This window comes from Lagopus muta, chromosome Z, assembly GCF_023343835.1.
Source record: "Lagopus muta isolate bLagMut1 chromosome Z, bLagMut1 primary, whole genome shotgun sequence".
Lineage (NCBI taxonomy): Eukaryota > Metazoa > Chordata > Aves > Galliformes > Phasianidae > Lagopus > Lagopus muta.
Genome location: NC_064472.1, coordinates 12,374,864 through 12,392,599, shown reverse-complemented (window position 1 = coordinate 12,392,599; position 17,736 = coordinate 12,374,864). Strand labels below are relative to the sequence as shown.

Here is a 17,736-nt window from a genome sequence, read left to right as displayed (position 1 = left end):
CTTTGGCATATCACACAAAATGGAACCAGTTCAAATCTTCTCGACTAAGACAAATTTAGACATCCGTTTTTTATAGTTTAATTATAATTATACCGATAATTTTATTCTAATAAATATCAAACAAATTAATATAAAGCAAAACGAAAAAATCCCCAAACAAATGAAAGCAACAAAACAAAAAATCCCCAAAAAACGAAAACTTCACAACTCTTTGCTATTGGGAAAGCCAGATGACCAGGAAAAAAAGAGAAAACAAAACTGTTAATGAACATGGAAATGCTTGTATTACATATGAAAAATGATGCTTTGATATAAACCAGAAATGCCTAACAGATGAGTGACAGATTTGAGGCTGCATCTGTGTAGCAGTTCTTGCTTCAATCACCAGGAGTTCACCCTTGCAAGTATTCTCAACTTTCTACTTAACAGGGAAGACAAAAGGCTGGGAAAACATTTCTGTTCCAGTGGTGGAACAGCAAACAGGAATTTCCCACAGGAACAGTTACTAACTAGATTCTGAGGAGTTATCAATCGTTTCAGCTTAACATCATTTCTGTCCTCGAGTGTATTTTGGAATGCTGTTACTATTCCTCACAAATTGGACAAAGCATTGAGAGTTCTGCAAACTAATTTCAATAAAAATATCCTACCACAAATGAAGTTTGCAGAAGGAAATACACAAAGAAATATTAACTTACTGAGAACACCTGTTTAGATGAACAGATCATGGAACGCAGCAGGGTTTAATACACTCTTTAGAAAGTTACTGTTTTAGATTAACTTCTTTGCAATCTTCTGCTTTTGTTGCAATCTAGAAAATCAAACTCATGAAAGGCTCGAGGCAATGCAATTGAAGCAAATGCTTCCAAAAGCTTTCAACAGTAATTTTTTTTTTTTTTTCAATTTACAAAATGTGAAAATTCAATTCATTAAAAAAAAAAAAAAGTCTAATATACAAACTTGAAAAAAAAATCATTTGTGAAGGAATGTAGCATAATTGCCCAGATCCATATCCATTCACTCCTCAGATACTGGTAGCTATTTCCTTTTTACACAACCTCTACTTTTCAACCCAAAGAGATTCATACATGGCCAGTTAGCCCAAGCAGAAGAGTCATTCAACTTTCCCAAAACTTAAACTATCATAAATTACCATTTGGACAGTATTAGAAAGAAATTGAAGCATACAAGGAATAAACTATAGTTTCTTTTTATATCAAAATGTACTCTTGAAAATGTGTTTGGCACAGTGCTAAATCATATAGTTAATACTAAATATTGCAGGATACAATCAAACCCTGGAGTTAACTTGTGTTTACACCCTTTAAGGGATAAAAATAAAAAGATACCAATTATTCAGAAGTCAGCCTATACAAACTGTATAAACAATATCTTATGTCTTGTTTTGAAAACCACTGCTATAGTAAATTTTACATAAAAGACTGCAAAATAATATAAATGGATTTAAACAGATCTTTACAATAAGAAATTCAAATGGAAACAGACAAGTAACAAAGAGAAGTAAAAAAATTTATTGCAGTATTCGTTCCACCAGATTTGCTGGGGATCCCTTTTCTTGTATTATTTCAGGGTGACCTAATACATCAAAATCTACATTTACAAAAAACTCCTCCTGCAGATAGGTCATAGATACTGCATGCTTTTTTTTTTTTTTTTTTTTTTCCTCTTTTTTCTTCAACAGAATAAATTATATATCCAGGAGATTCTGCCATTTTACAGCCTGGAAAAACAATGCTTCCCTGGAAACTGGGCTAAGCTAAAGAAAGCCATCCGCTGCTAGGTTAAACTCCAAGAACACTTTATTAAGAACATTAACAGACTAATTTCCAACATTCACTTGTTTATTTTTTTTTAAACAGAAAGTTTTTTTTTCAAGATATAAACAATTTTTTGTTAAACTATAATACAGTGGGAGTAAAAATGAACTGAGAAGTTTCTGCTGCACAACAGCGAAGGAAGCTCCCACAAAAATGTTTACCAAACATTTCCTTCTTTTTTTCCTGTGTCCCAGGTTCCATTCTTACTCTTCATTTAACTGATTTTTAATTTTTTTTTTTTTTTTGCCAGAAAGTTGATATTTCAAGTTTTTCTGTTATTTCAATTCATGTAAATTTGGCTGCATGTACAAATCATTAGCTTGAAGTTCCATCCTTGGCGGCATACAGCGATCGTAAAGTCTGAACAACTTTATTAGTCAGCTTATTAGCACTCGTTAGAGCAATTTTTTTGTAAATAATGTCTGACTCTTTAATAGTGTCTACCCAAGGCACCAGTTTGCGGCCATCACGGCGCTTAGCCTCAGTCCAGGAGCCACTGTAGGAGCCTGCCATCCACTGAACACTGAAGCCATTGCTGGTTTTCTGTACTACTCTTGCAATTTGTGGTCGATCTTTGTACTTTGGACAGCAAATAGCGATGACATCCATGACATCAACACTTTCATTCATCTGTGAAGCCAACTCCGTAGAGTCTGAATTTCGTTTTGACCTTCTCAATGACTAAAACATTGGGGGGAAAAAAGACCATGTGTTACACAAAAGAACTTTAGTGAAATTATTGCTTTTATTGCTTTTAATCCCTTGACGCCGGGAGTTGGGATTTCCCGGCACACATTCCATTGCCGGCAATGAGACGCACCGCGACCGCCAGCGCCAAGGGGTTAACATATCCTTGTAAAACCACATACTCTTAATTTGTACCCGTGTCTTTATCTCTTAATGATATATAAAATTATATATACACATGAATCATAAAGCTACATAAAAACTTGGCAACAATAAAAAGGATAACACACAGTACATTCCAAAGGAAATTAATAACTTTTTATACTGGATAAATCTCATTTTCTAGTTTGTTTGTTTTTTTTTTTGTTGGTTTTTTTTATTGTCTTTTCTGTTAAACTTTCTACAAAAGTTGTATAAACGGTTAAGTAGAGAATCTCTATCTACAAAATGCTTTCTTTCATGTGGATTACATTACTCGGTGTACATTTAATATAATAGACTGACATTTATAAGCACATAAAAATCATTTTACGTAATACGCTGCGAAATACGTTGACTCCTCCTCCGCCTCACCCCTGAAGTGCCTCCTCCTCTATCCTCCCCATCACTTTCATCGTCCTCTGTCTCAGCTGCATTGTTTTTAGGGCTGCCTCCTCCAAGCAGCGAGGTAATTGCTTTGTTCCGAGCATTTGTGCTAGCTGACACCTCTCCATCTTCTTCTTCTTCATCAGGATCCAAATGTTCCATAAGGAGCTTGAACTAAAAGAGACCACACAGGTCAGTCTACACTGTAACTTTTAAAATACATATTTATAAGATGCGACATTAAATAAAACCAAAAGGCAACATAAGAATGCAGTAAAACAAAAGGCAGCTTCAAACTTGAACAGCTCCTGTGGTCTCCTCTACACACTGCTTTCTGTCCTCTCATTTCCTACTGGATATCTAAAGCTTTCTTCCCAAGTTTCCATAACTTCCGAGTTTTCTCTAGTTAATATTTTAAAGAACTGCCAAGAAGAAAAAGAAAAGATAAATGTGCTGGATCTATTCTATTTTACTCTGATGGAAGCCACCAGGGTCAAAAAGAACAAATTACAAAGGAAAAGATATCAGAAATTCAAAAATACTTTGTAAAGATGAATATTGCTCAGCTGAAATTATTGTTTATTGTGTTTAAATTTATTAGGAGACTTCGAAAAATAACACAGCTAAGCATTCTGAAAAGAAGCTGTGTTATCATAATATTGCATAAGATTACCAGGAAAATAACATTTTGAAATTTGAAGTGTTCATCAATCCATGAGCATCTTCTTTCAAGTTTGTATTGTGTTAGCTAGTTTGGAAGAGTTTTAGATATCCTGCTGGGCAACTTTACTTACATCTAAGTACTGTTTTACTATACTCCTCTTCACTTCTTCAGTGATCTTGGAATTAGCCATATCACTCCGCAGAAAATCCAGAGTTTGTTTTGGATGAAAATGCACTCCTGTCTTCCTGTTTATCGCTTTATCATAAACTTTTGCAGATTCAGATGGAGAATATTTCTGAATTTTACTGTTTAATGAAAATAAGAGAGAAGCTTTTGCGGACGTTGCAAAAAATTTCAAAGAAAAGCTTTTAAAATCTTCAGCTTATGCAGATATATTTGCATTATTTCATATACAACAGACATCCTGATAAGAAATGAAGTCATTGCTTTTTCTAAGCTAACATTTCAGTTTCTTTGCATCGACCTATTACACCTACGCTTATTCCCTTATACAAAGCTGCTGATTACACTGAGTTACAATCAATTTTTTTTTAAATGTCCAGACTTAATCCTTAATAAAACTAGATTATCTAAGCATCCTTACCTATCAGAGAATCCACAAAGGTTCTTCAAATGCTGTTTCAGCATCAAAAGTAATAATATGCCTTGAGAGACATTTGCAAATTCGATTAAAGGAGCTGAGTTTTCTGGTAAACATTTCATCACAGCATTTATATCATTTTCTTCATCAGAATCTGAATCAGAATCTACTCGTTTTCGTAACCTCCGAGGCTTAGAAGCTTCCTCTTCACTTTCACTCTCACTGCCACTATTACTGTCACTCTCAGTCTCCTCATCTGATGAAGGCTTTCTTTCCTTTTTTTTGTCTTTCACCATAGACTGTGAAACAGAATTAACACACAATGCATAATTAGGGTAAAGTAGCACATTTCTAAAAAACTTTTCTAAAATCATCATTGGCTGAGATCAGCATGAATTCCCTGAACAACGTTATTAATTCATAAATTGAAAGATTAAAATTACTTATGGTGAAAAGATACTCAACTGTCCTTTGAAAATCAGCATTTTATAGTGATTCACATGACTTCTTATTTCTCAGAATTACTACAGAATTACAGGTATTTCATATTAGTGTCTCAAAAATCATCATTCTTTTTTAATAACATAAGCAGCATTGTAAGGAAAGTCTTAATTAGCATCTTCCAGATCCAGGCCAGAGCAGAAAGGGGTCGTTTATTTTTCAACTAATGATTATAAAGCAATGCTGCTTGCCCATATCATCATAATCATACTACACTCACTAAAAAGTGCTGAAATTATAGAAAAATTTATGTTTCCACTATGATAAATATATTAAAGGCACATACCTCTTTAAATGACTGCAGTAGGTTACTACCAGAAACTGATAGTGTAATGTCTATATGATGCATTATAAACAGTGGCTCTTCCTGTGTTTGATAAGGAAAACAGGCTAGATTGTCTGCTATGTACAAGAGCATATTCACCTCTGTTTTCTGGAAAATAAATTAAAAAATATAAGTGTACATATAAATACACACACAAATACATTAGACTCAAACACTTGCACGGTGCTCCTAGCAACCTCGAGCAAAAATAATGATCACAGATTTTATTCTAGGTACTTCCCATTCAACTTTAAAGAACATATGTTGAGATGAACATACATTATTTCTAAACAATCCAAACTGGGATATAGAAAGATACAGACGGATGCAAAATTAAGAAGCACATTCTGTTACACAGGTAAAAGCCTCATATTACAGAGTAAAACAAAACATACTAGGGAAGTAAATTATCAATAATTATGTCATAAAAATACATTGTGAAAGGAGAATTTAATCTTGTAATGCTATATCAAATTTCTTTTTGGAAGGAAAGACGATGCTTACTGCAGTATCATCAAAGAGATTGAGTAAAGAAATTAGAAATGCTCGTCTGTGCTGACGGTTCCCTCGGATCATAGAGTATAGGTGTGAACACAATGCACTGGATGATTCATCGTGTCTAAAGCCTCTTACGGGATCCTTTGGACAGGTATTGATTGCCTGTTGTACCTGGTAAGACATCTTCATACCAGCCACTGCTTTCATCTGAAATGAGAAAGTATTTATTTTATTTAAATTGCTTCTGGGGAGTAAAACTGAAATGTGAAATAATATAAATCTTGCCATGGGAAATTTTAAACAAATGTCGGTGAAAAGAAACCACTAGCATCTATATTAAGAAATAGCTTATTTCCTTTTAAGCAGCTGCTCACCTGAATTTTAGCTTTCAGACATTCTATGTAATGATACTCTCGAGTTCTTGATCTGCTCTTGATTTGCTCTTGTGTTGCTAAACAGGTTATAACAGAATTTGTGGTGGAGATCAAAATGTCTTGCAAAATGCTTTCACCACTTACCCATGTAAGACATTTACAGCTAATCTGCTTACCAACCGCAGCACGGTATTCCATTTAAGCTGCTTTCAAGAATAGATAAATGTTCATATATCTGTAGAATAATTTACCAAATATGTATGCTTATGTAAACTGTAGTGAAACCAAAGCTGAGCCCATATTAGTGGAAATTAACCATCAGAAAATGAGATTTTTTTTGCACATATAATAGAATTTCTTGCTGATTTTGCTTACTTCAGGGCTACTACTCTATTTTCAGAGCAAACTGAATCTTTAGGTAGGCTGCAGATACAACTCTCCTCATAAATCCTTTTCTTCATTTCAATATGATTATCTCCTCATGTATACAGTGTTTTATACCAGAACTGCCTACAAAGAAACACCATAGTTGGCCTTCACCTACTGCATTAAGTATATGTTTGGATACCATGAACAATACAGTGTTTCAATCTCAGTAGAAATACAGGTAGATTTTGGAACCTTCATAAAGCAGTACACAGGTTGAACCAAGAACGGGATCTTCTGCAATGAGGTAAAAGTTCTGCAACTCTGCTTCACATCTCAACCAGAACTAATGACACTATGCCACGAGTCGACAAGTCCGCAGACTCAGCCCTCAGATTTTCCTTTAGCAAGATCTCCCAGTTCTAAATACCTTTCTATGCTGCCAATGATCAGATTACATGTCAATAAAGTTTCAATGCTCTAAAAATTCAAACACAAACTACTCTAAGGACCTCTTCTTTGAGCAAGGTGTTCTGATCCTTTGTATACAGACATAGGTAAGTTACTGCTAAACTTACTGAAACAGCTATCCTTACCTTTTATAAAATAAATACTCTTACGTACTATCCAGTGCAGAAAATATTGTGAATTAGAAACTAAAGGAAATTATAAATTGAAACTGATGCTTCATATGGTTGTATTCTATTACACATTTCATGTTTTCAGGAACAAAAACCTTCAAGCAGGAGAAAGAGTTGGGATCTTCTTTACAATTGCTTATATTGATTGTTAGTTTACATTCTTCTTCTGCAGCTGTGGCACATTCAAGCTAAACCATCAACAAACAGTATGGTATAAAACTTTACATTAGAATTACTTACGTGAATGAAACCAGCATACTTTTTGTCTATTTCCACCAACTGCTGGTCAGCTTTGTTTCGCATAGAGGGCTCTGGATCTGTGCCCATAGCAATTAAGTATGGCACACACTTGAAAAACAAATGAAATGATTATTTGGTCATTATACTACCTCTTTCTCACTTTTTGTTCTTCCATTATACTGTTCTTGTATTCTGACTACTGCACAAATTAGAATAGTAAGCCCTCTGCAGCTTAACCTTCAGAGTATTTTTGCGAGTACAATATACAAGAAAGACCAGCATTAAAAGTGATGTTATAAGTTGTGCAAGGTCTCAGGTTGTGATCCTATTTTTCTCAAACTCTAAAAAATGCCATTTAAAAAAACTCATATCGCTTCTGACTGAACATGCACGATGGCTGCAGCATTAAAAACAATACAAATAAATATAATATAAATAAAAACATTGTGTAAGAATAATAGTGATTACAACTGAAGACAGTTCGGACAGTGGAGGATATGGATACTGATGTAGAGGCAAGCCGACGGAGTTTTCAGTGCAAAAAGTAGAAGAAAAAGACCTGGCAGTTTACAATAGAAAAGTAACATGATCCCGTGACAATCTGCACGTGCTCTTTAGTTACTGGCTAGACATCTTGATCCAAAGGCAAGAAAAAAACATTTGGAATCTCGCTGGCTAACCAGCTAACACATATTTAAAGTATGTTTCCTATAAAGTGCCTTTGCTGTAATAAGAAATCACTGTAATACAGCTAGAAGAGGAACACTGGAAGTTCACCTAGCAAGTGTAAAAACCTGTAACAATAACAACCCCATTCTCCCTATCAGAAAAGCCTACCATACCTGAACAGGATGGATGAGACCCTGGTTTAACGTCAGTGCAATGACATTTAGAGCAAAGTGGCGTACATTGGACTGGGTATGAAAGAAAGCCTCAAGGACCTGTTTGAGATACAGCTGCATGATGGAACTACTCATCCCTGAGGAAATATCACCCATTTCTTTCAGGTCTTCCTGTTTCGCTACTTTTTTCCCTGTAGAAAGGATAAAATAAACAGCACACTCACAACAGTATAATAACTTAGTTTGCCATTAATTGACACATAATTGATAATTAAGTTTTACTATGTACACAAACATTTCAGCTGTCTTAGAATGGGTTTTATGACCTCATGAATAACAGAACAATTGGAAGGTAGATATTCTTCAAGATAGATAACTAGAGATGTGAACTTAATTAAATTCTTGTTCCTTAGTAAATGCTTTTAAAAATTCCTTAATATTTCTCATTTTGTATCTACAGATTAACCTCAGATAAGATTTTGAAGGAAAGTATTACTATCATCACTATAGCAATTACATATTTTGGATTTGCTTCCAGGATTTATACATCTTGAAAGTTAATAATAAGCTACACTTCTCAATTTACCTATGGCACATAATAAATTCTGAAAATACCTCTAGGATACTTCATGGACAGTATTATTAATAAATAACAATTTCAAGTGATTCAGTTAACATATACAGTGATTGTACACAAGAAAGTTAGATTTCACACAGATGAAGTAATTATCACAGAAGAACTCAACACTTACAGTCTCTGTCTGCCTGCTGCATACGTGTGTCCTCCTCCTGCAAGTAGGTCTGCAGGTTTTTTAACACTTGGATTTTTAGGTTTACTGAACAGTTCTTATCTGAAAGAATGCTGTTGTACAGAGTCTTTACTTCCTGTTCAAACATTAAGCTTGGGTGTTGTATAAACGCAAATCCTAAGGGTGGAAAAATAGGACATATTCCACATTATTATAATATTGAAATTGTATTACTATTTTTTCAGTCTTGCTATAAAATAAAGGTGTGAAATGTATGTCCTCCCATTCCTACAACAGTATTGCTTTCCTAGTCCAAACAGAACTGCTTCTTCACATGGTCATCGTCCAAAACTTATAAGGAGTTCTATCAGCTACAGCAAAACACTTGCAATACACTTGATAAATACGGGATGCTGACCCAGGGCAGCTGCAGAAAGAAGAGTTACATGCATCCAGAAGCACATCCAGTGTGGTGGCCTGCACCTAAATGATTAGAAGCTCTCTAGAGAACAAGTGAAGAACATAACTATAAGTAGCCGGTTATAGAAAAACTGATAAAAATTACAAGCACTTAAAAATAAAATCTTAAAAGAAAATAACATAGTGATCAGAATAAAATAAAATTTATACCTCCTGCTATCATCAGTCACATACCTAGTAAGGACTCTTGAAAACTCTCTGTAAGTGCTTCCAAAACTACAACTTTCAGAAGATACACACTACAAAAGTGTTTTCAGAAGCAGCTTTACCCTTCAGAAAGAATTGGCTACTCTTAGTCCGAGAAGTCTTTATTTCATAAAATCTTAAATATAAATTAGTAGCTGTATGTATCATTATAGATTATGTGTGTATGTTTAGAAGTGCTGCTGACCACCCTTCACCGCTCCATAAAAAACAGCAATAGGAACACTATGTCTCTATTTTAACTACGTTTAACTACTGTTTTACTTTTTCTTTTAAGGCTGTTAAGGAAAAGTGGACATTAAATGACTTACAGGAAGCTAATACCCTCAATGAACAAAGAGACAACATAAAAAACTGAATGGGAAAAAAGTGACAGCAAAAATAATAATAATAAAAAATTATGCAAAGTATTAGAGTAGCTGTCATGAAAGGAAGACTAAGCTAGATTTTTAAAAATGACTCTGCAGACACAGTATGTATAATGGCTAAATCTAGGGCAAAACCTCAATGTGACTGACCTCATTTCAATCTCAAAATAAGGAGAGTACACAAGGCAGAGGCAGGGGAAAAAGGGAAAAAAGAAGAAAGATAGTGATGATGGTCTCTGAAGTATATAGTATAATTGTGTACTCAGTACAACTGTATAATAATATTTATAAGTTAATCACGTCTGAGCAAGTTCAATCCATTTTTCAGGTTAATTTAAAACAAAAACAAAAGCATAGCACATGTATGTATAACAGCCCATAATCCACTCCTTCCTTCAGTCACTCAAAGGAGTTTAAGAACACCAGTATTCTCAAAGAGATGCTTACATTCCATATTCTGTAAGTGGGGAAGAAATCTTACTTGGTATAATAATTTCTCATAGGGGATGAAACATAAACATCTGCTACGTTCATTCTGTTAAGAGTCAGCCTTGGCCAAGTAAGTCTCTACCTGTTAGATAGTTGTAGGCATAGCTATATTTACTACCTAAATTTTAAATCCTCAACCTGACTTGACTTCTTGGAAAAGAACCACAATTACTCTTCAAAAGACTTACAGTTATGCTGAATTCCTCAACTGGAGTGATACATACCAAAGCAAATGCTAAACCTGTTTAGTGCCCTCTCTGAAAGGTTTCACTAGCAACTACTGATAGGAAAGTACAAGTTCTTCATGTGAATCTTTAACTGCGTATGAATGTTAAAATTGCTTGTTAGTCCTTTCAATCTTGTGGTGCACAAATGTTGAATGACTTGACAACAGTTCAATTAACAGCCAGTAAGATGGAACTTTGTCCTGTATACCAAATCTGGACACTTGCAACAGCTAGTCCTCAAATAGAATGCAAACACAGATTAGACGCGCCACTTAAAACAGTTGTCAGAAGTTTAATTAAAATGAGGAACAAGGTGATTGCAGGCAGAGAGTAAAAAAAAGCCTATTCTACTTCTACTCCATCCCCCAAAACTGATCACAGTTCACATGAATTTAGCAACATTTTTGGCTAAGCAATATTGTCAGCACCTGTGAGTAAAGCAATCATGCCTACAGTTAGTCCGGTGGCCTCTGTCCTACATGCAGCATCCTGGGGAGAGCAATTAAAGTAGACTGAAATAGGTAGTGTTGTGCACCTTGGTGAAGTGCTTTGAAAAGCTAGTGCAGAACACTGTAGCACTACTCCCGCACCTGAACCTATTCCAAAGCAATTAGCCAAATCTACCTGTTTGAAATGGTTTCTCACAGAATATCACAACAAGAATAAGTCTTGGTTCTCAGTCATCTAAAAAGTGACCAAAACATCGGCATTAAGGAGACAAATTCCTTTCCATAGTGAAACTACAGCTCACGGCTAAATTATGGCAATCTCACATGCATGAGAACAGAACTGCTTGAGAAACCAAGGCCTATCTGCCCAAACAAGGTCCTCTCATAAGTATATAATATATTGAGCAGAGGATGAATATGATGCAGAACACTCAACAGCAGTTTAAATACTACTGCAAGTCACATACACCACACTGCTGCCTTCAGACAAAGCACCTACTTAAAATTGAAATACAGACGAAACCCTAGGGCAGAAATCTATATTTAGGCTATGGCATTATCTCAATGACCAGTGAAATCTCACAGAACGTCTCCCACGTGGTGTAAGTTGCAAGAGTTGCCATGACTCCTGCAGAAGACCCAGCTATATTCAGAATGCTCAGGACATTCCCAGCACTTTTTCTAGTTATTCCTTAATCATGCCTTGAGGACTGAAAAACTAGAACTGAAGCTACAACGTATCTGCCTGTGGGGGAAAAAATAACATCTCTACTACTTTAGAAATCCACTAGTTTTTAAAACTTAGACACACATCAAAAAGTATTCTCTGTCAAAACCCTGCAGCAGACACATACAGCTACCGTCCCTTTGACAACATTTGCCTAGCAATTTGTCAAATAAACACGCAGTGAAGTTTGATTTCATATAAATTCCCCTTTCATTACAGAAAAATGTGTGCTCCTGCAGAAAAATAAAAACTATTAGCATGTCTTACCCAGGCCAATAATGGCTTTTGTCTGTACTTCTTCATCTGAATGCTTTGTAAAATACATCAGCAGTTCAAGTACTTTATCCTTAATGTTAACCTAAGCAAATTAAAACAAAAAAATAACAGCTATTTGGAGATGAAACAGATGTTTTTAATCTCTCACAAAACCCATTAAAAGAAACAAAAAATAAAGGAGATACACAATATTAATGCACAGTCTTTACGTGGACTCACAAATCAAAAAATATTACTGTATGCATTATGAAAAAACATAGCTTTGAGCAGCAAGGAATGCTGTGCTTTTAAATAAAAGTAAAGCATTCAATATATGTGAGATTTGGAGAGTAAATATGAGTTACTTTTACCTTACTGTTGCCCTTAAAATCTTCATGGTCAAAATCAAAATGCCGACACAGTGCTCCAACAGTGAAAAGTGATCTAAGGAGTGCTGGTTTATTGGCAGTAAGTATTGTACTGTTGGGGTCTTCTTGGTGTTGACTTTTTAATTTTGAAAGTGCACCTACAGTAAAAGTTTTAATTACAGTGTTTAAACATGGTGCATCCCTAAGGCTTGTAATCAAAACTGAAAAAATAATGTTATAACTTTACTTACCATAGTATCTATTAAAACAGGCCCACACAAACTTGTAATTCTGGGTGACCTTGTTCACAACAGACCCAAGGCAGCTCACACAATGTTGAACAACCTAGGAGCAAGAAATAACAAATTAATCATGTAATTAGAATTTAAACTTGAAATTTTTATGGAATTATATATAATGAAAACAAATGCTCCAAAAGTCAGTCTCCTAGACTGCTTTGAAAACCTGCCCAAACTCATAATCATTTAAAGTATGTATGTCAAACTAAAAGTAATGCCTCCTAATTTATTTTCATGGAAACTACAACAGACACAAAGATAGACCAAATTCTCAGCTACAAAATTATTTTTCAATGTAGTCACCACCATCAGATAATTTGTGTGGATGAGCTGATCATGACATTCTTCATTTCATGGCTTGACAACTGTACATGGCCGTCTAGAATGTGGCTTATCTTTCATGTTATTGTCATCACTGCAGAAAAGCAACATCCACCCCCTCATAGTGCTCACTCTCACTGTTCAGTTTTCATAAACATTCAGCAAGCGTGGATGAATGGCAGTGATCACCATTTATTCTGCATAGAGGAATTCAACAACTCATCTTCACTTTATACATACTTCCATGTCAGGTGTGATTTTGTCAGGCTGCCCCACTGCTGGCATCTGTCACATGGCAACAAAATCTAATGGAATACTGGAGGAAGGTTTCAGCCTCTACTGCCATTCCACCAACACCCGCCTCTGACATTGTGAGCCAACATAATAAAATAGAAGGCATTACTTTCGGAGCAGACGTTGTATATCAGCAATACGTAAATCTCCATCAAACCAATAAATCCTTTTTTGTCTGACGTAAAAGCAACTTTATGATGAAGACAGACTTTCTTTAAATTAAAACAGTGAAACTGAATCAAAAACTGAATATCAGCAATTTAAAGCTTACTGTCATGCCATATTTGATGATGAGTTTCATGAGGTCCTCCTCAATAGTGGCTAGGAAAGTCTCACTTGGGTGCTCCATTAGCGGCACTACAAGCTCTAAGATTTTTGCAACATTGCAGATCACCATGAAATCATTCTGAGTCTGAAACAACAGCATTCACAGAGTTAATTAACAACATTTCTGATTGTTAATTATAAACTAAGTTTTATTTATATACACCGACAGCCAAAAATTCCAACATATGTATAATATGACTGAGGCATTTCGTAAACATTTAGAAGGCTATTTAAATAGTTTTAATCTGCTATCTGCTTATTATTTTGAAAGCTAGTTCTGTTTTTATGGAACCTCTGGAAAAAAATCTGTAGTACCATAACTTTATCTTTCATTTGGGCTGTATGGAGGCTTAAAATTTTTTCAGTTTTTTTATCATAGCATTATATTTAACTAATAGACTTTTCTTTTTTTTAAGAGCTCTATAACAAGATCACAGAACACTTCCTGATACATACACCAGGGATCACAACATTGGGTAACAAATGAAGTCACACTATGTCCTCAAATGTAAAAATTACAATTAAAATGATTAATAGCTTGAATAATCATCAGGATTGTAACTGAGAGATCTGCGGAAAACACTGCATATATTTAATATATGTCCTGGCAAAAATTGACTTTTTTGACAAATCAGGTGTACTAATCATGATAATTGCAATACACTATATCAAGCTATTTAATATATTCTACAATTAATCTCAACTTCTAAAAGTAAAAAACTGATGAAATCCATGAAGGAGATGTTACAGCAAATAATCTCTTTTTAATCCTCTGTTTAATCAGAAGCAGCTTTGAAAGTTTGTAATGTGCCTACAGAATACTCCAGAGCTAAAAATGCTAAGATACACCTATAAGCTCATCTGATAACAAACTTGCCCTTTCACAAGCAGCTAACATAAATGTAATTGCAGTGCTGCCAGCCACTCAGCCATTCTCTTCTTTTAACCATAGCAACATTATCTGCCCTGCTTCTTCTGGCAAATCCATGCTTTGTCAAAACCTTCACTGTGCAAATCAAAATGCCAGAGAGCTCCACAGTTTTTCAGAGCAGGTGGACAATTTTACTGGTCTGAGTGGTTTAGCATTGTATCTCTCTAACATTTTTCTAAACTAAATTGTCTCATAAAGAAACACAAAAAAACAAGGCTGGATAGGTGGATGGTAGAGAACTGAGAGGTTAAGTGTTGAAAAGAACAGAGGATAGTCCCTTTCTGTTATATTAGATACAGGTTAAGTCATCGTGCCACACAGAACCATACCTTTAGTTGCAATATTAATATGTTAAATCTTAACTAAAGACTCTGACTGTGAGACAGCAATTTTAAGAAATTATTATATAATAGGTGAATAGCTGGGTTTCAATCCTTAAAGAGGCAGAATAAGTTTCTGTTTCATTTGACTGTAAAATTTATTAGCTACACAGACAATCAAAAGAACCTAACATCTTCAGCTCATGAAATAGAAATGCTATTTAATTTCTCTTTTCCTATCTTCAATTCCAACAAGTATTTAAAACAGCCTCTAAATTCTTTGCTTATTATCTGGGGGGAAAAAAAACAAGGCTGATATTCAAAGTTTCTCTACTTACACTACATTTAGTGGCCAGATATGGCTGCATGGTCATGGCATGTTTGACCATTAACTGGGGCCTGATTTTGCTGAATAAGAACAGAGTGGTTATACAAGCAACCAAGCGACCAGAATTCACTCCTTTGTTGTCAGAATCTGCAAAAATGAGAAAACATACAATAATAGAGAAAACATTCTATATTAGATGTATTTATTGATCTATTAGAAACATATGACCTAAACATCGTAGGAGTATATTTTTCAAGACTTATCGTTCCATCTTTCAATGCTGAATATCCTTATACATTCTTCTTAGCTAAGAGCATTGGAAATGAGAACATAATTTGCTAATACTTGCATATAATCACAAAGTAAATGAAATAATAAGAACAGACATGATTCCTATTACAACTGTAGAACATATTAAGGCAAATAATATTTTTTTTTGCTTTTAGTGATCTAAAAATTTTAACAAATATTTTTCAAGTAGTACTGTTATTCTAGTTACATAGAGAAAATTAGGGAAGCTTTATCATTATACAGTGCTCAAAAGTACCTAAGGAGTTTACATGCAATAATTCACCACTGCTCACTTTTTAGTAGCAATTCTGTAAAAGTAACTTTTCATTAAAGTAATTTTAACTATCACTGTTGCAGTTTTATATAAAATTCAAAGCAGTTTAGATACTGGATTCTAAATAGACTTACCTGATAAAGACTCTTCATATTTAAGGATGTGCTCAACCAAATTGTCAACAAGTTGAGTACAAGCCTTCTTCACAGGTTTATATGAGGCATCCTCTTCTGACTTCAACAGCTATAGCAAATGAAACAGAAAATGATTTAACAGTGATTCATGTATGTATGCATACTGGATTTATCATAGAATCATACAATGGCTTAGATTGAAAGGGACCTCAAGGACCATCAAGCTCCAGCCTCTCTGCCACAGGCAGGACACCCAAGCTTCTGATCTAATACTAGATCAGGCTGCCCAGAGACCCATAATTACTGCAAGTAATCAAGGATTTTGCATTACTAAATAATTTCTTTATCTATTCCATAAAAGTTATGTGATGAATAAAATCTTAAATGAATTAGGAAATCAATTCAAAACACAAGAAAAGTTAAAAAAACAACAACAACAACAAAAAAAAAACCAAAAAAACAACACCCTACATCTAAAGGACATAAGAGAGTAATTCTGATGATGCTTGGACTGGAACAAAATCTAACATTAAGCTTCATGAAATTGTGAGGAAAACAATTATCCACTTATATTGGAAACAGTAACTAATAGAAGGTTAAAAATGTTCAGGAAAGAAAAAAAAAAGGGCAAAGAGAAAAGGAACATTTTTGACATAAAGCAAAAACATGAAAATAAGATGAAACAGTTTGAGCTTTCTTTTGTATGACTGAGGGTATTGAAATTATGCCCCTGAAATCCATTACTATTTAACAAGGATTGATCCTTTACAATAGCCTTTTCTCCATCCAAGCTTTCAGCCAGTTGATTTGGCAAGCTATTTTCATGGCACCCCAGACTAAAGTAAAGTATTTTGAGACCTTTAGTTCCTCTAATCATGCTTTTATACCTTGAAAATTAACCATACCTTGAAAATTAAAGCATATACAAAATAGATGAGAAAGATACCACAGCTAGCAGATCTAAACAAAGCATGCTTATTTCTCATAAAAATGAGTAAAATATAATGTAGAAGTAAGCAATACTCTAAATACTCACTGCTAACATTCAATACGTTAGATATGAAAATACACTTATATACAATTGAAGAAAAATAAACCAACATTACATCAGATACTCATTTCAGAATTAAGTTCCTTGCTGTGGACTTCACATTATGTTAGTCAATACTGAAGATAACATGAATTTAAAGAACAAAACAAAACAAAATCCTAAAAATTCCCAAAATGAAAATCAGTACATAGAACATTTCTAAAACAAATCATACAGAAATACAGAAACTAGCATAAAAAAAAAAAACTGCAGCAATAAAGCCAAAAAGCAAAACAAAGAAAGGTTGAGTTTAAAGAACATCAACTGAATTTACTTTAAAGGATTTCTCCTATAGTCTCCTTCCAATGTGTCTTAGTACCAAAAGAAATGTTAATATTCTTATAACAATAGTCTCATACCTTAAAATTGTAATACTCACATTTTGAAGAAGCTGCTCAAACCAATCATACCCTGTATCCCTACAAGCTGCCACCTAAAAGCAGTAGTGAAAATAAACCAATTAAAAGAGGAACCCGAAGAACTTCAATAACAGCGTACATATATTTTACTCGCTATGTAAACTGTATGTGATGAGGTTTTGGTAGCAAGGTGGCCATAGGGGAAACTACCAAAAGCAGAGCCCAGAAGCTCTGCTGACAGATCACAGGCAGCTTCAACTGCTCCAAATGGGATCTGCCACAGACAGGAA

The 17,736-nt window shown here is 34.5% G+C and overlaps 1 protein-coding gene across 6 annotated transcripts in view; it reads right to left on the bottom strand.

The window, feature by feature from the left end:
• Positions 1 to 931: 931 nt before the first annotated feature.
• The window catches only part of NIPBL (NIPBL cohesin loading factor), a 167,274-nt gene continuing 150,469 nt past the window's right edge, over positions 932 to 17,736 (bottom strand). For 4 of the 6 annotated variants that reach the window (XM_048932553.1, XM_048932552.1, XM_048932551.1 and 1 more), the window contains 16 exons: positions 17,467 to 17,520; positions 15,998 to 16,106; positions 15,309 to 15,445; positions 13,664 to 13,804; positions 12,730 to 12,823; positions 12,482 to 12,636; positions 12,123 to 12,213; positions 8,915 to 9,088; positions 8,163 to 8,353; positions 7,321 to 7,428; positions 5,706 to 5,906; positions 5,163 to 5,309; positions 4,379 to 4,674; positions 3,905 to 4,079; positions 3,099 to 3,284; positions 932 to 2,519 (listed from right to left, as the gene is read on the bottom strand). In XM_048932553.1, coding sequence (XP_048788510.1) covers positions 2,154 to 2,519; positions 3,099 to 3,284; positions 3,905 to 4,079; positions 4,379 to 4,674; positions 5,163 to 5,309; positions 5,706 to 5,906; positions 7,321 to 7,428; positions 8,163 to 8,353; positions 8,915 to 9,088; positions 12,123 to 12,213; positions 12,482 to 12,636; positions 12,730 to 12,823; positions 13,664 to 13,804; positions 15,309 to 15,445; positions 15,998 to 16,106; positions 17,467 to 17,520 — 2,625 coding nt within the window. In that variant the 3' untranslated portion in view covers positions 932 to 2,153. Of the gene's footprint in view, positions 3,285 to 3,904; positions 4,080 to 4,378; positions 4,675 to 5,162; positions 5,310 to 5,705; positions 5,907 to 7,320; positions 7,429 to 8,162; positions 8,354 to 8,914; positions 9,089 to 12,122; positions 12,214 to 12,481; positions 12,637 to 12,729; positions 12,824 to 13,663; positions 13,805 to 15,308; positions 15,446 to 15,997; positions 16,107 to 17,466; positions 17,521 to 17,736 lie in introns of all 6 variants that reach the window. The other 2 variants (XM_048932554.1, XM_048932555.1) reach the window with 2 other exon arrangements.